The 18,445-nt window shown below is 48.4% G+C and overlaps 1 protein-coding gene across 2 annotated transcripts in view; it reads left to right on the plus strand.

Annotated features, from left to right (window-relative positions):
• Positions 1–308: 308 nt before the first annotated feature.
• The window catches only part of MRC2 (mannose receptor C-type 2), a 51,020-nt gene continuing 32,883 nt past the window's right edge, over positions 309–18,445 (plus strand). For both annotated transcript variants that reach the window (XM_077780417.1, XM_077780418.1), the window contains exon 1: positions 309–572. In XM_077780417.1, coding sequence (XP_077636543.1) covers positions 452–572 — 121 coding nt within the window. In that variant the 5' untranslated portion in view covers positions 309–451. The remainder of the gene's footprint in view (positions 573–18,445) is intronic.

Raw genomic sequence — 18,445 nt, forward strand, 5'->3', positions numbered from 1 at the left:
GAGCCCTGGGCTCCGCCCCTTTCCCCCCAGACCCGAGGAGGGGTCCTCCTAGGCGTAGAGGTAGCTGATGCTCGCCAGAGCAGACGTCCGCAGAAAAGCGCGATAGAGGGGGCGCCCGCGGCCCGACTCTGGCCGCCTGGGTCAGNTCGCTTCCCCGCCCGCGCCAGCCGGGGGCTGTGACGCAGCGTCTGGGGCTCCAAGCCTGGACTGAGACGAGAGGGAAGGCGAGGCGGGGAGAGGGAGGGCAACGGAGAGCGAGAGGAAGAGCGCACGCCGGGGTCCTCCTCCCCCCCCCAGATCCNTCACCCCGAGAGGCATCACTTCGTCCCGACCCGAGGAAGACGCGAGCCCCTCGCGGGCGGTCATCACAGCCCCAGCGCCCGCGCTTCCACCGCGCGCCGCGCCCGTGCGCCCTCGGTCCCCGCATCCCCGCGTCCCCAGCGCCGCGGGCATGAGGCCCAGCCGGCCGGTCCCCGAGCCCTGGTCTCGTCACCTGCTGCGCTGCATCCTGCTCCTCGGGGGTCTGCACCTCGGCGCCCCCGGGGACGCCGCCGCCGCCGCCGCCCTCCCGGGTAAGGCGCTGCCAACTTGGCCAACTTCGGGGGCTGGGCCGGGGGAAGGGGGGTAGTAACGGGGAGCGGGCCGCTCTCCACTTTTCCCTCCTTTTTTCTTTTTTTTCCAGAAACGCGTGTGCGTGTTCGTGTGTGCGTGTGCGTGCGTGTGCGTGCGTGTGTGTGTGACTGGGTTTTAAAAAATCGTCTCCGCTTTTCTGAAAGCGGGGTGGGGAGGAGACGGGAGGAGGAGCACGCCCGCCGGGAGGTGGGGGAGGACCTGAGTGGAACCAGATGTGGCAGGCGGCGGGGGAGGGGAGCCTGGGGGTCTCGAGCTGCCTCAGAGGAAGAGGGCGGGCTCCGGGAGGACCCCCGCACCCGCCCTCCGGGACCACCCGGCGCCGGCCCTGCCCTGGGCCCGCAGACGTGCGGGGCGCGTCCGGGGAAGCTAGAGGCTCCCTCCAGGCCAGTCCCTTAGCTTTGCCCCAGGACCTATGCGTTATTGTTGTTTTCGAATTATTTGTAAGGACTCGTTTGCCTTTCCTGGCATCTCGGGGGCGTTTATATTTTCTTTTCCACACTTGGTTTTCAAGGACAGCTTGCGGCATGTGGCAACCTCACTGCTTGAAGGAAGCGCCGTGGGGCAGTTTTGTGCCCCCAGGATGCAGCTACAAGCTGGGCTCTGTGTGTGTGTGTGTGTGTGTGTGTGTGTGTGTGTGTGGGGTGTTGTNTTCTTTATTCCATTTATTTATGTATCCGGAGGATGAAATAGAAATTTGGAGCTTACACTTAAAATTCTGTTGTGCATCCAGGGCCCTGTGTGTGTGTGTGTGTGTGTGTGTGTGTGTGTGTGTGGTGTTGTGTGGGTGGCTGTGACCAAACTGGCACCCCTCCAGAGTAGACAGACCTTGGGCGCCAAAAGAGCTGCTAAAGATGCAAAAATCCAACCAACAAAACAAAAAACTGAATTTGTGCCTTTTCTTGCCGCTGCTCTTTCAAAGGGTGACAGTGACATGTGGGGACAGACAGACCCCTCACCAAGAATCTGAGAACTAAAGGGAAAGATCTACTTCCGGAGGTGGGGAGGGGGTGGGAGTCAAAGCCGGAGCCTCCCGGAGTGTAGTTACTACAGCCCCAGTGCTGGGCCCGGCTTCATCTTGCTTTATGTTTAATTTGCGGCTGGGGGTGAGTGGAAGGGGACAGTAGTGCAGTGTTTGCAGTTTTCTGCAGAACCCACACAGCCCCCTGGAGGGTCTGGGTTCTCTAGCTGTGGCCGATGCTTGCTTGCTTGCTTGGCCTGGTCTGCATGACGTGTCGTAGGGGACCAAGACACATAATTTGCCCCACTGTGCCGTCCTGATTGTGTGCATGGGAGTGATGGGGTTTGGAGTGACCCACGTTCAGACCAAATAGACACCCCCTTGCTCCGCCGAATTCCACACCCACCTGGAGTTGAAGGTTAGGCACAAACCAGGCAGCATCTCCCTACCCGCCGCTGCCCCCTGCCTCCCTGCCTTCCTGCCTGTGTCTTGCTCCTCTGTGCAGGATCTCCAAAGAGGCAGGCTGGGAGGGGTGGAGGAGGCTGGTCATTCCAACAGCCCAGGAGCACATTTTAAAGTCAGGCCCTGGGAGAGTCGTGGCCTAGATGCTGACTCGGCCTTCCTCCCCCCCACCCCACCCCTTCCCTGGAGCTTTTGACAGAGGGAGCTGGAAATGCCTGGGGAGAGGCCCCATCAGGGAGGGCGCCTACAGTGTCCCCTCTGCCTTCTCGTCCCCCCCCTCTCCTTGCCCTCCCTCGGGCTGTGTCTCAGGGCTTGTAGCCCCCACAGGCTCAGAGGGGCCCCTTCCCAGTGGCGTTGCATTAAACACCCCCCGCAAGAAGCTTAGATGTGGGCAGGGAGGTGGCAGTGGGGGAACGGGTTCCCACAGTGGCAGTAAAGTGACAGGAGGGAGAAGTTGCTGTCCCTGCACATCGTTGTTCCCTCTGCCTGGGATGCTTCTTCCTCATGACCCTGTACCAGATGAATTTGGTGGTTCTGGGAACAGTTTACTGGCATCATGATCCTAATAGTCCAGGAAATGCTTGGGGGAGATGGATTGGGCTAGGCAGGCCAGTGTGCTGGGGAGGAATTTTGGGGGGGGGTATCTGCAAGTGGCTTTCTGACCACCAGCAGGGGAGCCCTCTGAGGTGAGAGTATGGGGCACCACAGTGCCCCTTGGGGGCGGCGAGGCAGTGCCTTGTTGGTATGTGATGGCAGAACCTATCTCCTTTCCAGCTCCATCGAGCGCCCCACACTGTGTGGCTGGAAGACCTCTTTGTTAATTGCAGGGTTGGTGTGGTTTTTTGTAGCATTCACTGCTCAAGGCTGAAGCAGATACGTAGGGGGTGGGTGGAAGGGACAGAAGAGTGTAAGACATTCTCAGATCAAGTTTTGTCAGAGGTGGGAGAAAAAATGAGTGGGGCAAAGGGCCCCAAGGCTCTCTGTGGGACCAGGCTTTGCAGCAGCAGGAAGGAGAACCACGAGAGAGGCCCGGAAGGGCTAGGTATCTGGGAATGTTGTGGAAGCTTGCTAGGCTGGGGTGTAGAGTTCCCAGGTTGGGTGGAGAAGAGACTTTAGTGAAAGGGGAAGCTGGCCAGGTGGCTGGGAGGCCAAAATGGGGGACAGTACTTGCCGGTCAGGGATGGAGAACCCCAGGGAACGCCTTGGGTTTCTGAACAGATGAACGGGTGCAAATTGGAAAGGGGGTTGCTGGGGGCCCCGGGGATCAGGTTCCCAGGTTGAAGAGTGAAGAGACCTTGGGAGGTCTTCCTGTGAGGACAGACTGCTGTCTAGAGAACAGGGAGGGAGACGGTCCTTCTGAAAGGCAGGCAGGTATTGCTGCTACAGCCAGTCGGCCAGACAAATAGCCTGCACTTCTGGCCCAGCTCCTGGTGAGTCATGGAGTTCAGAGCCTTCTTATTTCCCTCCAGCCCCCAAAACCCACTCTTCCTTGCTCTAACCCGCTGGCCTCCTGTGGGCTGCCAGGGCCGGGGCGGTGCCTGGCTGAGCCGTGGTTGGTGCTGGGGGGCTGGCCCTCCCCTCGTGCTCACCTGGACAAGGTGAGGGGGCAGGCAGGGGAGGAGGAAGCCCGGGTCTTGTCCCCATCTGTTCACAGTAGAGAAATCTTGCCTTTCTGATGCTTGTATGGTACAGCGATTTGGGCCGATGAGATGATTTCAGAAGTACCATGAAATTCTCCGAAGAGTATTCGTTTGGACACTAATAAGCCCTGTTGGCACCCTGCGGAGGGACGAGGTGATAACAGCGACGGCTACCATTATTCATGGGCCGGGCGCTGTGCCCTGTGCTTTACAGGCAACAGCTCTTGTATCTCACAGCCCTGGGGGGGCGTCCCCACCACTGGCAGTCAGCTCACCGCCACACCATTAGAAGGTGGTAAAAGCAAGATTCGAACTCAGGTATGGCGACTGAGCCTGAACGCTTTAGTACCAGACCGTGCTGCATCTCTGAATTATGTGGTATGTGTTAGGAAAGGCTGGAAAGTTCTGCTGGATGGGTTTCCCCCACTAGCTCTAAGCCCTCTAGAACACTCTCTCGATGCGTCTGTTATCCTGAGAGGTACCCTAGGAAGACGGCAGAGTGGGCAGCCCTCTGTTTATACCCCGGCTGTGTCAGGGGGCTTGTCTCTCCCCCAGTCCCACTGGGTCCAAGACGCAGGGACTGAATCCCGCTCAGTGTCCTCAGGATGTCTGAGATGCCCCCTCTGAGGAGGCCTCCATAAGCGAGTGACTGAAGGGGCCTGATGGAGGAGGAGCCACCCCCCCCCGTCCCCCCAGCTTCCCAAGGGTTAGGGATTCATAGGCTCATTCATTTCGTTTGAGGATCGTGGGCTGCACTAAGAGCAGGGATGACTGTGGCCTGTCCTTTTGAGCCCACCTCTGCCTACCCCTCCGGTGGGGGTCCCTGGACTTGGAGGGTCTGGCCACTGCTGACAGGAAGTGCCCCTTCCTGTCTGGTCCTCTGTGAGATGGGAGGGGCCGCTCCCCATGACTGGCTCCTATAAATCTGGGTGGGGTGGGCCATGGCAGTGGTGACGCAGCTCTTGGATCTCACCCTGGGCACTGCAGATCCCTGTTACTCCTCAGCTCCTCAGCTAGGGGTGGGGTCAGTAAACAGGCAGGCTGGGTGAAGGCCACATTAGTGGCATCTGTGACCCAGGAGACCTGCCGGCATCAGTCAGCTCCAGCCACTTAGGGGACAGATTGGGTTGGCTCCCAAGCTTTTCACGTGGTCTGATGGGCAGGCAACACCAAGGGGTTCGTTCCTTTCCTGCCCTTCCCCCTCCCCTCCCCTTGACTGTGCAGACCCCTCCCATCCTACTTGCTGCGGGGTGGGGGGGCATGCTCCTCTGCTTCACTTCAGCCCTGCCCTCCCCAACTTCAGTTTCTCTGACTGCATTCTGCCCACACAACTCTGGTTGTGTTGCTAGATCATGGCCAGGAAACCGCAGTTCTTCCCAGGTCCCCCACCCCACCCCCCATCCTTAGCACATCTGCTCGTCTCCCCTGAACCTTCCTCTGCCCCGGAGGCCCTTACCTTCTCCTCCCTGGCTGCTGCTGCTCCTCCTTTCAAGACTCAGGATCCTGGGGGCGCCTGGGTGGCTTAGTCACTGAGCGTCCAACTTTAGCTCAGGTCATGATCTCATCGTTCATGAGTTTGAGCCCTACGTTGGCCTCTGTGCTGACAGCTCGGAGCCTGGAGTCTGCTTTAGATTCTGTGTCCCCCTCTCTCTCTGCTTCTCCCCTACCCATGCTCTTTCTCTCTGTCTCTCAAAAATAAATAAACATTAAAAAAAAAAAAAAAAAGACTCAGGATCCTGAGAAGGACACAGAGGAGTCTTGGTCACTGCCTCAGGCTCACCTGGGCTAAGAGGAGACCAGCATCCAGACACTGCACACAGGGATAAACTCCAGCATGGAGGAGGGGACCCCTCTCTGTATCTTTCTCTGGGTCACCTCTGGGATGACACAGTGATATGCTTTTGTCTTGAGCTTCCTATGGGTAAAAACAGGAAGCCAGAGTCCCATCTGTTCCTGGCATCCTCAGAGAGTGTTTGGAAGGGGAAGGTGATGTGGTGTGCTGCCCGTCTCCATCAGTGTAGACTGAGGTAGAAACAAGGTGTGGCCAGGATTGTTCCCACCTCCCCTCAGTCCTCCAGAAATGTAAATCAAGACTGAGGTAATGCCACTCACTAGCTGTGTGAGTTTCTTCATTTGTAAAATGGGAAAAAGAAAACAATACTCCGTAGGAGTATCGTAAGAATTACACAGAGATGAGATAATATGTGTTTGAGATGCGTGCCTGGTTCAGAGTAATTTCTTAGCAAACAGTATTAAATTATTGCTATTTTTATTAGTATTAGGAAGGGAGAACATGAATATCAAGGGACTTAAATGTGAAAAACCGCAGTCCTCAACATACGAGATCCTAACTATAGTGCATTTAAAAAAAAAAAAAAAAGCAGGTCTAAACCTGTTACATCTCGGTGACACTTTGCTAATTACTACAAGTGCCTAAAAGTAACCAGACTTTTTCTGAACATTAATTTAAATCCTAAAGGGAAAAAAAAATTCCATCCTCAATTGTTCTTGCTCCTAAAACCTTTCAACTCCCTACCTCCCCTCTTCACTTCCTTTCTTCGTGAAGCTTCTCCAGCTGACCTTCACGTAGGAACTGAGGAGTGTCCTATACTCTGGACTTTCAGTGTGAAAACCCAGCTCAGACAGTCCCCTGGCGAGCAGAGCTGCTGCCTGACCCCTGGCCACTGTAGCATGCTGCGTCTGGATGGTCACGGTCACGAGGCTCCCGGATTACTAATTTCAGTGACTCTCAGGCCTCACCTTGCAGTGGGGGTGCTGTTGATAACCTCAGTTTGGAGAATGCGTGCTCCGCGAAACACAGACCATACAGAAGTAAAACTTGAATGGTTTGGGCTTCTCCTTCCCCTCAGCCCTCAGCTTACAGTAAACCCTGTCATGGGGTCATCTTCCGGTTTTGATGCATATGCACACACACATGAATACTCCTTTTACACAGTTGGGGCCTTATTTTATTTATGATGCGATAAGATAGTTTTTATTTTATAATTCTTTTTTTTTTTTTAATTTTTAATGTTTTATTTATTTCTGAGAGAGAGAGATAGCATGAGCAGGGTAGGGTCAGAGAGAGAGGGAGACACAGAATCCGAAACAGGCTCCAGGCTCTTGAGCTGGCTGTCAGCACAGAGCCCGGCGCAGGGCTCGAACCCATGAACCATGAGATCATGACCTGAGCTGAAGTTGGACGCTCAACTGACTGAGCCTTTATTTTATAATTCTTGCGGGTCTTTCCATGACAGGCTACAGAGCTGCACCCCTTTTTTTTTTTTTTTAAACTTTTTCATGTTTATTTTTGAGAGACACACAGAGTATGAGCGGGGGAGGGGCAGAGAGGGAGGAAGACAGAATTCCAAGTAGGCTCCAGGCTCTGAGCTGTCAGCACAGAGCCCAAGGCGGGCCTCGAACGCACAAACTGTGAGATCATGACCTGAACCACCCAGACACCCCTACTGCCACATCTTTAATATAGTGCTCAGGATTCTGATGTAAGGGTGTACAAAAAACTGCTTTCCTACAGATGGACACTTTGAAAATTCTCTCCTCCTCTGGCCTTTGTCACTCAGTTTGCAGCCGTGGTCTCTACCTCCTGTCTCCCTCCATCCTCAGTGCAGAGCCCAGCCCAGCATTGCTGCCACATTTGTTCCTGAAAGTCAGATTTAATCCTCAACAGAACAAGGTGTGAACTTCCAGAACTGGGAATTTGAGGGTAAGCCAAGTTCAGGTTCTAATCTTTCTCTTCAACCTCCGGCGCAAGTCAAACTGACCTCCTTGCTGTCGTGTAGAGATGGCCCCGGTTATGCCCAGTGCAACCTCTGCTCAAGCTTTTCTTCCTGTTCGGAGCACCTGCTTCCACAGGTCTGAGTCCCAGCTCATACCTGAGCCCGTGAGTTGCCCTCAGCTATAAGAAGCCTTTCTTTCTAGAGCTCTTCCCATGTTTCATCACTGCCGCCTGCCCGGTAGAGCTACTCCCTCCCTTCCTGGACTCCCGGACAGGCGTTTATGGCCCTGCCCTGGTCCCAGCACGGTGCCTTGGACACAGTGGCATTTAGCAAGTACTTACTGAAACTGGAACAAAAAAGAGGAAAGAAAGAGCAGAACAGTGTTCCAAAGAACCTCCCGTCACCACGGGTTTTTTTGAGGTATAATTGACCTGTAACATTCTGTTAGTTTAAGGTGTTCAGCGTAATGATTTGACACATGTATATGTTGTGAAATGATTGCCCCGTTAAGTTCAGTTAACATCCATTGCCTCACATGGCTACAAAAGTTTTTTTTTCTTGTGATGAGAATTTTCCTTTGTATTAGAAAGGCAATAAGGAGAGTTATCCTTCTAGAGTTTTAGATGACGTCACAATCATGAAAAACATATGGCACGGAATTAAAATAAGCAGAAAAAATCCAATGGACTGGAATAAATTCCAGAAATAGACTTAAACTTGTTATAAGAACTTAATGGGAGAAACACCAGCAGCCACATACTAATGGGGAAAAGAATCTTTACTTTTTTTTTTTTAATGTTTTATTTATTTCTAGGAGAGAGAGAGAGAGAGAGAGACAGCGTGAGCAGGGGAGGGTCAGAGAGAGAGGGAGTCACAGACTGAAACAGGCTCCAGGCTCTGAGCTGGCAGTCAGCACAGAGCCCGACGCGGGGCCCAAACCCACGAACTGCGAGATCATGACCTAAGTGAAAGTCGGATGCTTAACCGACTAAGCCACCCAGGCGCCCCCAAGAATCTTTACTTTTAAATGGTGTTGGACAACTGGATTATAATTAAAGTTTTAATTTCAATCTATAGCTGATCACACATGAGGAAATTCATAGGGCGTGGAAAGTGAAAAGATCACTAGAAATTAAAGAAATTAACTTTCTTTAATTACATTTAAACTACCAAAACCAGAACACCTAATCTTGGCAGAGCTATGAAGAAACCCATCTATATGACTAGGGCACTTTAAATTGGTTCAGTTTTTCAGGATTCGGCCTTGCAGACAATATGTAAGAAACTAGTTATGTAAGACTTCATATCCTTTGACCTCATAATTCCACTTTGGGGAATTTATAAGGCATTCATCCGAAAGAAAAAAAATGCTCATAGTAGTGCTATTTATAGTAGCAAAACAAACTGGAAACCCTTCAAATGCCAGATGATAAGATCATGGCTAAGCAAACTACCATGTCTTAACACTATGGACAATTTATGTAGCTCTCAATGGCAAATACCCAGCTAATGTCAGTACATACACAAAAGTCTAAGAAGGTAAGTTTTCATGACCACAAGACAATCTTACAAAAAATAAGTAAGAGTAACAAGTGGAGATGCATGCCTTATCATGGACCTTCATATTTCATTTATTCACTTAACCGTTTTGGTTTTGTTTTCCTGAGTGCTGACAGTGTTGCCAGGCATACCGTAGGGTTTGGTGCTGAGGACACCATGGTGACCGAGCTGGACATGGTTTCTGCCTTCCTGAAGCATGTATTTTGAAAGTAATTCTCCCAAAATGTAGAACAACATAGAGTCAAATGTTCACTGATTCCATCTTAGGTGCAATTTTTAAGTTTATTTAAAAAAGATGGGAGGACCCCCTGGGGTGGCTCAGTCAGTTTGGCTCAGGTCATAATTTCACGATTTGTGGGTTCGAGCCCTGCGTCAGGCTCCGCACTGACAGCTTGGAGCCTGCTTGGGATTCTCTCTCTGCCCCTCCCCCATGTGCTCTCTCTTTCTCTCAAAATAAATAAATTTTAAAAAAGATAGGAAGTGGGGCGCCTGGGTGGCTTAGTCGGTTGAGCGTCTGACTTTCGCTTAGGTCATGATCTCGCNAGATAGGTAGCATAGACATCTCTGAAATCTTAGACATGGGGTTGGGAACCTGTCTGAGAGGAGAGAAGCCTTGAGTGAGACCATCCTAGGCAAGTAGGAATTCAACTGGGAATAGCCTTGTGGTGAGTCTTGGTCCCCAAGAAAGGATTTTCTGATTTAACCCCAGAGATACTAAACCTCATTTCTGAAGGATCTGAGGATATAAGAGCAATGCTGCTTTAGAAGAGCCTGGAAGCACTGTTTATTTATCATAGCCAAAACAAAAAAATGTACATTGAAAGAAATATGGATAAATGAGTATAGACATACAGTGAAATAAAACGCAGCAATGAAAGTAGTGAATCTCAGCTGAAGGCATCATCAAGGGTGAATCTTGGAGACAGAATACTGAGTGGGGTAAAAAATGCCAGAGTACTACTTTAGTATATTCTTTCTCAAACCTTGGAAAAGCTGAAAAAATAGTGAGCACCCATATACTCTTTACCTAGAAGCACCAACTGTTAACATTTAGTCACATTTGCTTTAGTTCAGTGTGTGTGTGTGTGTCTGTCTGTCTGTCTGGTGAAGCTTTGAGGCATTTGTAGGCATGACATTGCACACCTAAATACTTCACCATCTGTTAACTAATAATATGGACATTATCCTTTATAACTATAATACCATAATCATGTTCAAGAAGTATACAGCAATTTTTTTTATATGCAGTCTGTGTTTGGGTTTCTCTAGTTGTCCCAAGAATACCCTTTACAGCTGGTTTTTGTTTTTGTTTTAAGTACAGGATCCAAATTGGTGTCCTGTCTCTTCAATCTCTTTTATTCTAGAATAGTTGCTTGGTCTTTTTGTCTTAGAAGCATTGCATTTTTTATGACTTCAGGCCGGTTGTTTAGTAGAATGTCCGCAGTCTGTTTGTCTGATGTTCACTCATTACGTTCATGTTCAACCTTTTTGGGAAGAAAACTACGTGGGAGATGTGTCCTTTCCATTGTATCACATTAAATATGATAGTTCCTGTACTGGTGATGCTAACTTCGGTCGCTTGCTTCAGGTTGTTTACCAGATTTCTCCTCTAAAAAGTTACCTTTTCCCCTTTGTATTTAGTAGATAATCCAAGGAATTTCAACTTAAAACAAAGAGGAACAACTAAAAAGGAGCAACTAAAAAAGCAAAGTTGTTCATAGCAGCACCATTCATAATAGCCCCAAACTGAAATCCAGCCCTAACCCAAAACTACCCAAATGTCTGTCAACATTGGAAGGGATACATTACGGTAGCTCCACCCAAATGCATAGTATAGAGCAATGAGAAGGAACAATCCGCAACTCCGTGCAACAGTGTGGATGGAGTTCACAAACATTGAGCAAGATGCAAGGGAGCTCGTGATCCCACCAATATAAAATACAAGAAAGAGGCAAAATTAATCTATCCTATTTGAAATCAGGAGAGTGTTTACCATTAGTGAGAGCAGTTGTGACCAGAAAGAGTCTTAAATAAAATTTAAAAAGAACAACAAACAGGGAAAGGAGATCTATCATGTATTTGGCAAGAAGCTCATAGAGGCCAGTAAGGAAAAATACAGGAATCTCCAGTAGGATTTTTTTTAAAGTTTATTTATTTATTTTAGGAGAGAAAGAGCAAGAGGAGAAGAGGGGCAGAGGGAAAGAGAGAAAGAGAGAAAGAATCCCAAGCTGGCTCCATGCTCTGTGAAGAGCCCAACACACGGCTCAATCTCACGAATGGTGAGATCATGACCTTGGCAGAAATCAAGAGTCTGGTGCTTACCTGACCGAGCCACCCACGTGCCCCTACCCAAGTAGTTTTAAGGGATCTAAAATCAGAATAGATAAGACAGCAAAGTCTGTGAACTGAGTTTGCAAAGAAGAGTAGCAATGTCTACTAAGCCTATGGAAGATGTTTAAAATTACTAGCAATCAAACAAGGTACCACTTTCACCTCTGCAGTAGTGCCAACAAAGATTGATGTAACAATATCTTCAATATAACATTAGTTATCATTATGAAAATCTCTTTATAAGTTGAAGACTATTAGTAGTGAGTATACATAGTGTAGTGTAATATACAGGGCCTCATGGAATAACAGGCATTAAAATGGATTTTTCAAAAGTTTTTGGAGACAAAAATCCTTTTCTGAAATGTTAAGATTCAAAAACGTCTGTATAGGTGTGTGATGTACCCGCATATATAATGTATACATATATACACTGTACACATTCTATATGCATGTTATAATATGTACATGCGCATGAGTATATAGTGTATTTTCAGTATATAGATAAAAATTGGCAGAAAAGTCATACTAAACTTTAACACAAGTTATAGGTCATATTCTACTGCACTATACCATATTGTGTTATATATTAACCAACAGGGTAATTATAGATAAGACTTTTTTTTGTTTGAACACGTCTGCATTTTTGGCAGTTGGGAGGCTGGGGGCAACTTTCTCCGCGTTCCACCACGTGACGCCAGCAGCGCTCCCCTGACTCCCACCACGTAACCGGGCCGAGCCCGTAGCACGTGACTCCGCGGAGCCAATCAGAGGTGCGCTGGGAGGGCGGGCCTTTCCCTGGCGGCCAGGACGCCAAGGGGTCCGTCCTGGGCTGCGCTTTGGCTTTGGAGCGGGGTGGGTGGCCCTGGGGACTGCGACCCTGGCCTGCCGAGACTTTGGCGGCAGTTTTCCCCCTGAGTCCCTCGCGTCGTTATTTTAAGTGCCGAATTAGGAATCGGAGTCGGGCCTCCCAGGGCGAGTGCAGGGTGTCGGTGCAGCTGTAGGGACCCGGCTCGTCGCGCTTCCCCTTAACAGACCTCCGAACGCGAGGTTGCCCCTCTCCACCTTGGACTTAGCCATTGAGTGTGTACAGAAGGGGCTAGGGGAGAGGACCCACAACGCTGAACTGCAAGTTTGCACTAACAGCAGGGCACAGAAGTCTATAAGCATTCAGTAACAATACGCATGTCCCATCTGGAGAGCACATCACAAGGGCGCCAGTCAGTTAAGGGGACAGGCTTTTGAAAGGATTTGTGCTTTTTTTTTTTTTTAATTTTTTATATATTTCTGAGAGAGAGAGGGAGACAGTGTGAGCAGGGGAGGGTCAGAGAGAGAGGGAGACACAGAATCTGAAACAGGCTCCAGGCTCTGAACTAGCTGTCAGCACAGAGCCTGACGCGGGGCTCGAATCCACAAACCGTGAGATCATGAGCTGAGCAGAAGTCGGACGCTTAACCGACTGAGCCACCCAGGCGCCCCGGCTTTATGCTTTTTAAAATCTTATGACATTTCTGTGTAACACTTATATGCAACAAATGGGAAACGGAGACTACATGAATATTTACTGCGCACGTAAGGTCAGCCAGAGTCAGTGTTAGGCAATTCCACGCACACTATATTTTAAGTCTCCTATTCCTCCCTTTCACAGATGAGGAAATTGAGTCAGAAAAATTTAGAGCCAGGATTATGTAGCTGGTGAGTGGCAGAGCCAAGGGTGTCATGCAGGCCTGTTTGTTTCCCTCCTTGGTCGTCTTTTATTTTACAAATAAATGTTGATTAAAATATAATGAACATTTGTGAACCCACCACCTAATCCAAGACCCAGGGCATTCCAACACTTCTATCTAGCTATGTGCTTCTCATCTGTCTTCCTCCTCATTCCCGGCAACCCAACTCTGCCCTAAACTTTGTTTTTATCAATCCGTTGTTTTTAAACATTTTAATCCTTGCAGTATAATATAAATGCAGGAAAGTGAACATATAAATGTTGAATGAGTTTTCACGAACAGCACACCCATGACGCCAGTGTTCAGAGCCAGCAAGTAAGAACATTACTAATATTACTAGTATTCCAAGTGCTTGTAAAGATGTTGTTTGGTGGTCTAATTAGACATGGATATTTTTTCTTTGTGAACTGTGTTCATATCCTTGATCATCTTACATCTTCAGATCTTAGCGGCTGAAACTTATCCAGGTCTCTCTATTTTTCTCATTGACTTACAAAAGTTGCTGTATTTGTGACAAGTATTTTCCAGTTTGTTGTTCAGTTAAATTTTTTATTTGGGGGGGTATCTGGCTGTTTCAGTCAGCAAAGCATGTGACTCTTGATCTGAGTCATGAGTTTCAGCCCATGTTGGATATAGAGATTACTTAAAAAATACATTTTGGGGTACCTGGGTGGCTTAGTCAGTTTAGTGTCCAGCTCGGTTTCGGCTCATGTCAGGATCCCTGGGTGAAGGGATTGAGCTCTGTGTGGGGCTCCATGCTGAGCATGGAGCCTGCCTAGGATTCTCCCTCTCTCTTTTTCTCTCTCTTTCTTCCCCCTCCCCTCCCCCACTCATGCATTCTCTCTCCCTCTAATAAAAAAAATACATTTTCATGATTGTAAGAAAATTGCACTTATTTATAGCATACAATTCAAATAATGGGAAAAAGTTACCAAAAAAGAAATTTTACCTTAAATCTCATCACTAGGAAACAACCACTGTTAACATTTTGGAGACTATCCTTTCAAATATTCCTCCCTTCTGTCTCCCTCTTCCTTTATGAAACTTGATGAATGTGTTCAGGTTGTTTTGTAACATTCTTTCAAGCGCCAATATGTCATCAGTGTGTTTCTACCTGACGCTTCTGTTGGTTGGGTGAATTCCATTGTACCTTTGTACCATAACTTATCTCTTGTTGGCCACTTGGGTCATTTCTCATTTCACTGTTGTGGACAACCCTGGATGCATCTTAGCACACTGGATCTACAGAATGATGGGGATCCTGCCTCGGGGCGGGGAAGGTGGCTTGCCTGGCATCAATTTAATGCATCCGGACTCACCCAGCTTCTTTGTTGTTACGGAGCAGAGGCTCCTTGGCATGAGGACTAGGTGTTTGGTCTCCCCCATCTGTAGACTCTCCCTGGGACCACCTCTTCTGGTTTATTTCTTTCATCTCCCATTCCATATGGGCTGAGTTTAGTGTAGAACTCTGCACATATAGGTTGAGGTCACTTAGGGTTAAGTTAGAAACAAAGGACAGACACACACACATACACATATTCTCTACTTAAAATTAGCAAATATGTTCATTGCAGAAAATGCAAAGAAGAGATAAAAAACCTATCAGCTATCTCATAAGTCAGTGATAACCACTGTGGACACTTAGGTGTATATGGTGAGTCTACAACTCTGGGGTGCGTGGGAATCTTGTTTGCAATCCAGATATTCCTTTACTCTGTGATTCTGCTTCAGTAGGTCTGTTGCAGGGCCTGGGCACCTGCATTGCTCCCCAGACAATTTAGACACTCAGGTTTAAGAACAAAAAAGCACTAATGTTTTTCCAGACTTCACTTGATTTAAAAGAAAATAGAGGGGCGCCTGGGTGGCTCAGTCGGTTGGGCAGCCAGCTTCAGCTCAGGTCATGATCTCGCAGTTTGTGGGTTTGAGTCCCACATCGGGCTCTATGCTGACAGCCTCGATCCTGGAGCCTGCTTCAGATTCTGTCTCCCTCTCTCTCTGCTCCTCCCCCATTCGTGCTCTGTCTCTCTCTCAAAAGTAATAAATAAGCATAAACATTTTATAAAGAAGATAGAAATGAGATCATATTATACATTTATTTTAAAAATATATGTATTTATTTAAGTAATCTCTACACCCAACATGGGGCTTGAACTTATGGCTCTGAGATCAAGAGTCACATGCTCCACCGACTGAGCCAGCCAGGTGCCCAGCATTTGTGCTTTTGAAAGCTTTTGATATATATTGTTAAATTCTCCTCCAAGAAAGTTGCCCTGCTACCAGCATGTGGGTTGCTGCTCTTACCATGAGCTCACTTTTTGCTGGGCAGGTTGCTGAGCCCTTTCTAGCCGTGGTCTCAACCAGTACTGCCAACTACCTGGTGCATAGCACCCAGCATGGCTCCTGGCACAGGCTAACCCTTTCTCCACAGAACAAATGACAACACTGAGGGATGAAGAGGTCAAATGACCAGTTTGAGAGCAGGAATTCAAACCCAGCCTTGTATCTAGAGCCCAAGAGCTCTTAACCACGCCGTGATTTTATTTATTTATTTATTTATTTTTTAAATACATCTTGTTTTCTTTCTTTTTTTAAACATTTTCATTTTAGAGAAAGAGAGAGTGCACATGTGAGCAGGGAAGGGGGCTGGGGGGGGAGAGAGAGAGAGAGAGAGAGAGAGAGAGAGAGAGAATCTCAAGCAGGTGCCACACTCNACTCATCAGGTACAGAGCATCTTCAAGCGTCTTCGTGTATAATCCTCCCAGAAACCCAGAAGACGGGCCTTATTAGTGTCCTTTCAAAAGCAAGGCTTCCAGATGAGGCAGCCGGCCCCAGGGCCCGTGCAGGGATTTGAACCCGGGTGGGTACAGATCTCCGAGCTCCTCTCCTAACCCCCCCACTGCCATGCCTCCTGGAGAAGGTGTGGGCAAAGTCCTAGTGGCCTGTCATTCCAGAAGTCAGCAAGTGCTTCATCTTTGGCATATCGTTTTAGGGAGATCCTGAAGGTTCCCAAGCCAAAAAGATTCTAAATTCGGTTAACTTTATTTTAATTTTTTTTAAATATTTTTATTACTTATTTCTAGGAGAGAGAGAGAGAGACAGCGTGAGCAGGGGAGGGTCAGAGAGAGAGGGAGACACAGAATCCTAAACAGGCTCCAGGCTCTGAGCTGGCAGTCAGCACAGAGCCCGATGCGGGGCTCGAACCCATGAACCGCGAGATCATGACCTAAGCAAAAGTCGGACGCTCAACCAACTAAGCCACCCAGGCGCCCCTAAATTCGGTTAACTTTAAAGAGTGCCACGCTCTGCTTTTAGAACCTAACAAGTCATCCTTGGAGGCTGCCATGTCAGAAGGTCAGGAAATTGCCAGAGAGCAGAGCAAAAGCTCATTTTGAAACGTGTCATGATTTCTCAGAATCTTGTTGTGCTGCGTCTCAGAAGTGTGTCACGCAGGGGATACAGCATGTCACAGGGAGTTGTGCTGGCAGTGGAGCCTCGCTTTGAGGACCCTCCCCCCCCCTTTGTTTTTTTTGGTTTTGAAATAGGCATAGCTCTCTGGCCTTTTTTTTTTTTTTGAGAGAGAGAGAAAGTGCAAGTTGGGGAGGGGCAGAGAGAGAGAGGGAGAGAGAGAGTATCCCAAGGAGGCTCTGCACAGTCAGTGCAGAGCCCGATGCGGAGCTGGAACCCAGGAACAGCCAGATCATGACCCTAGACAAAGTCGGAAGCTTAACTGACTAAGCCACCCAGGCGCCCCCTCTGGTCATTCTTCACAGAGACCAGGATACTGAAGAACATTTCTCCTATTTGATAAAAAGTCATGCAAGCATGATAATATATGGCCACTCTCATCCTACCTCAGTGTTGGGGTGGGTGCTGGGGGGTTTGCAACAGGGATGGGTGGGGGCTGGGACAAGGTAGTGAGCCCCCTCCCGGGTGGGCAGCTCCACCCATGAATGGGGACTGGTTGCTTGTGGACACACTGGCCTTCCAGTGTTTCCAAGGGAAACTGGAAATCCAGATTTTTATGTAAAATCTCTCTGTCTCTTTTTCTCTCTAAGTAGGCTCTATGCCCAATATGGGGCTTGAACTCACAACCCTGAGATCAAGAGTCGCATGCTCTATTGAGCCAGCCAGGGGCTCCCTCTGTGAAACCTCTTGAGTTTTAAATGTTGCCTCACTTACACGTGATGACCAAATATAACCTGCCTGTGGGTTTTCAATTTAAAGCACCTGGAATAAGTTGTTCAGTGCTCAGCTCTGCAGCCGGTCCTCTGGACTCCCATGTGAGCTCTGCCCCTTATCAACTGCATTATCAGGCTGTCTTACTATCTCATTTAATACCTCATATACCTCATCTGTCAGGTGGAGATGGTAATTTTACCTACTTCTGAGGGCCGTTATGAGAATTAACGAGAAAAGTGTGAAACCGGCACCTGGTACCACAGTAAACATTAACTTTCAGATTTCAGTACTTTTACATCTCATTATTTGCGTCTCTTCCCGTAAGTGCTGGGTGGCCCTGTGTCCTAGTGTGCCTGGGACAGTCCTGGTTCCATCTTGTTGTACTGTTGTAATTATTACGAACTCCCTTTTTATTCTCAGTATGAGACAGTAAATTACATAGTCAACCTATATAAGCAAATACTGGCATTGCGCCATTTAGGACTTTAACAAGTTTTAGCTTGAAAAGATCATGATTCCAATTGCATGAGGATCCTTGGACAGGTCACTTAAGCTTTCCATGTTTATGTTTTTTTTGTTTTTTGTTTTTTTTAATGTTTTTATTTATTTCTAGGAGAGAGAGAGAGAGAGAGACAGCGTGAGCAGGGGAGGGTCACAGAGAGAGGGAATCACAGACTCTGAAACAGGCTCCAGGCTCTGAGCTGGCAGTCAGCACAGAGCCCGACGCGGGGCTCGAACCCACCAACGCGAGATCATGACCCAAGCGAAAGTCGGACGCTTAACCGACTAAGCCACCCAGGCGCCCCTAGCTTTCCATGTTTCTGTTTCCACAGTCTTGTCAAAGGTTCAGAAAAAAGCAGAATGAATCACTGAAGTATAATTAGAACAAGTTTCTTGTCCACACACCAAAGATTGCAAACCAGGAGGGCTCAACCCAAAACATGGAATGAGGCTCAGAGGTATATTGTTAATAAAGCAGCTTAGATAGACCAGAGGCAGTGACTGTTTATACTTCACAGTGATTAGTTATAATATTAGAGTTTTCTTTTTTTTTAAGTTTATTTTTATTTTTGAGAGAGACACAGAAAGCGAGCTGGGGAGGAACAGAGAGAAAAGGAGAGAGAGAATCCTGAGCAGGCTCTGCACTGTCAGCACGGAGCCCGAAGCAAGGCTCGAACTCATGAACTGTGAGATCGTGACCTGAGTTGAAACCAAGAGTCA

The sequence above is a fragment of the Crocuta crocuta genome, unplaced genomic scaffold (assembly GCF_008692635.1).
Source record: "Crocuta crocuta isolate KB4526 unplaced genomic scaffold, BGI_CrCroc_1.0 scaffold288, whole genome shotgun sequence".
NCBI classification, from domain to species: domain Eukaryota; kingdom Metazoa; phylum Chordata; class Mammalia; order Carnivora; family Hyaenidae; genus Crocuta; species Crocuta crocuta.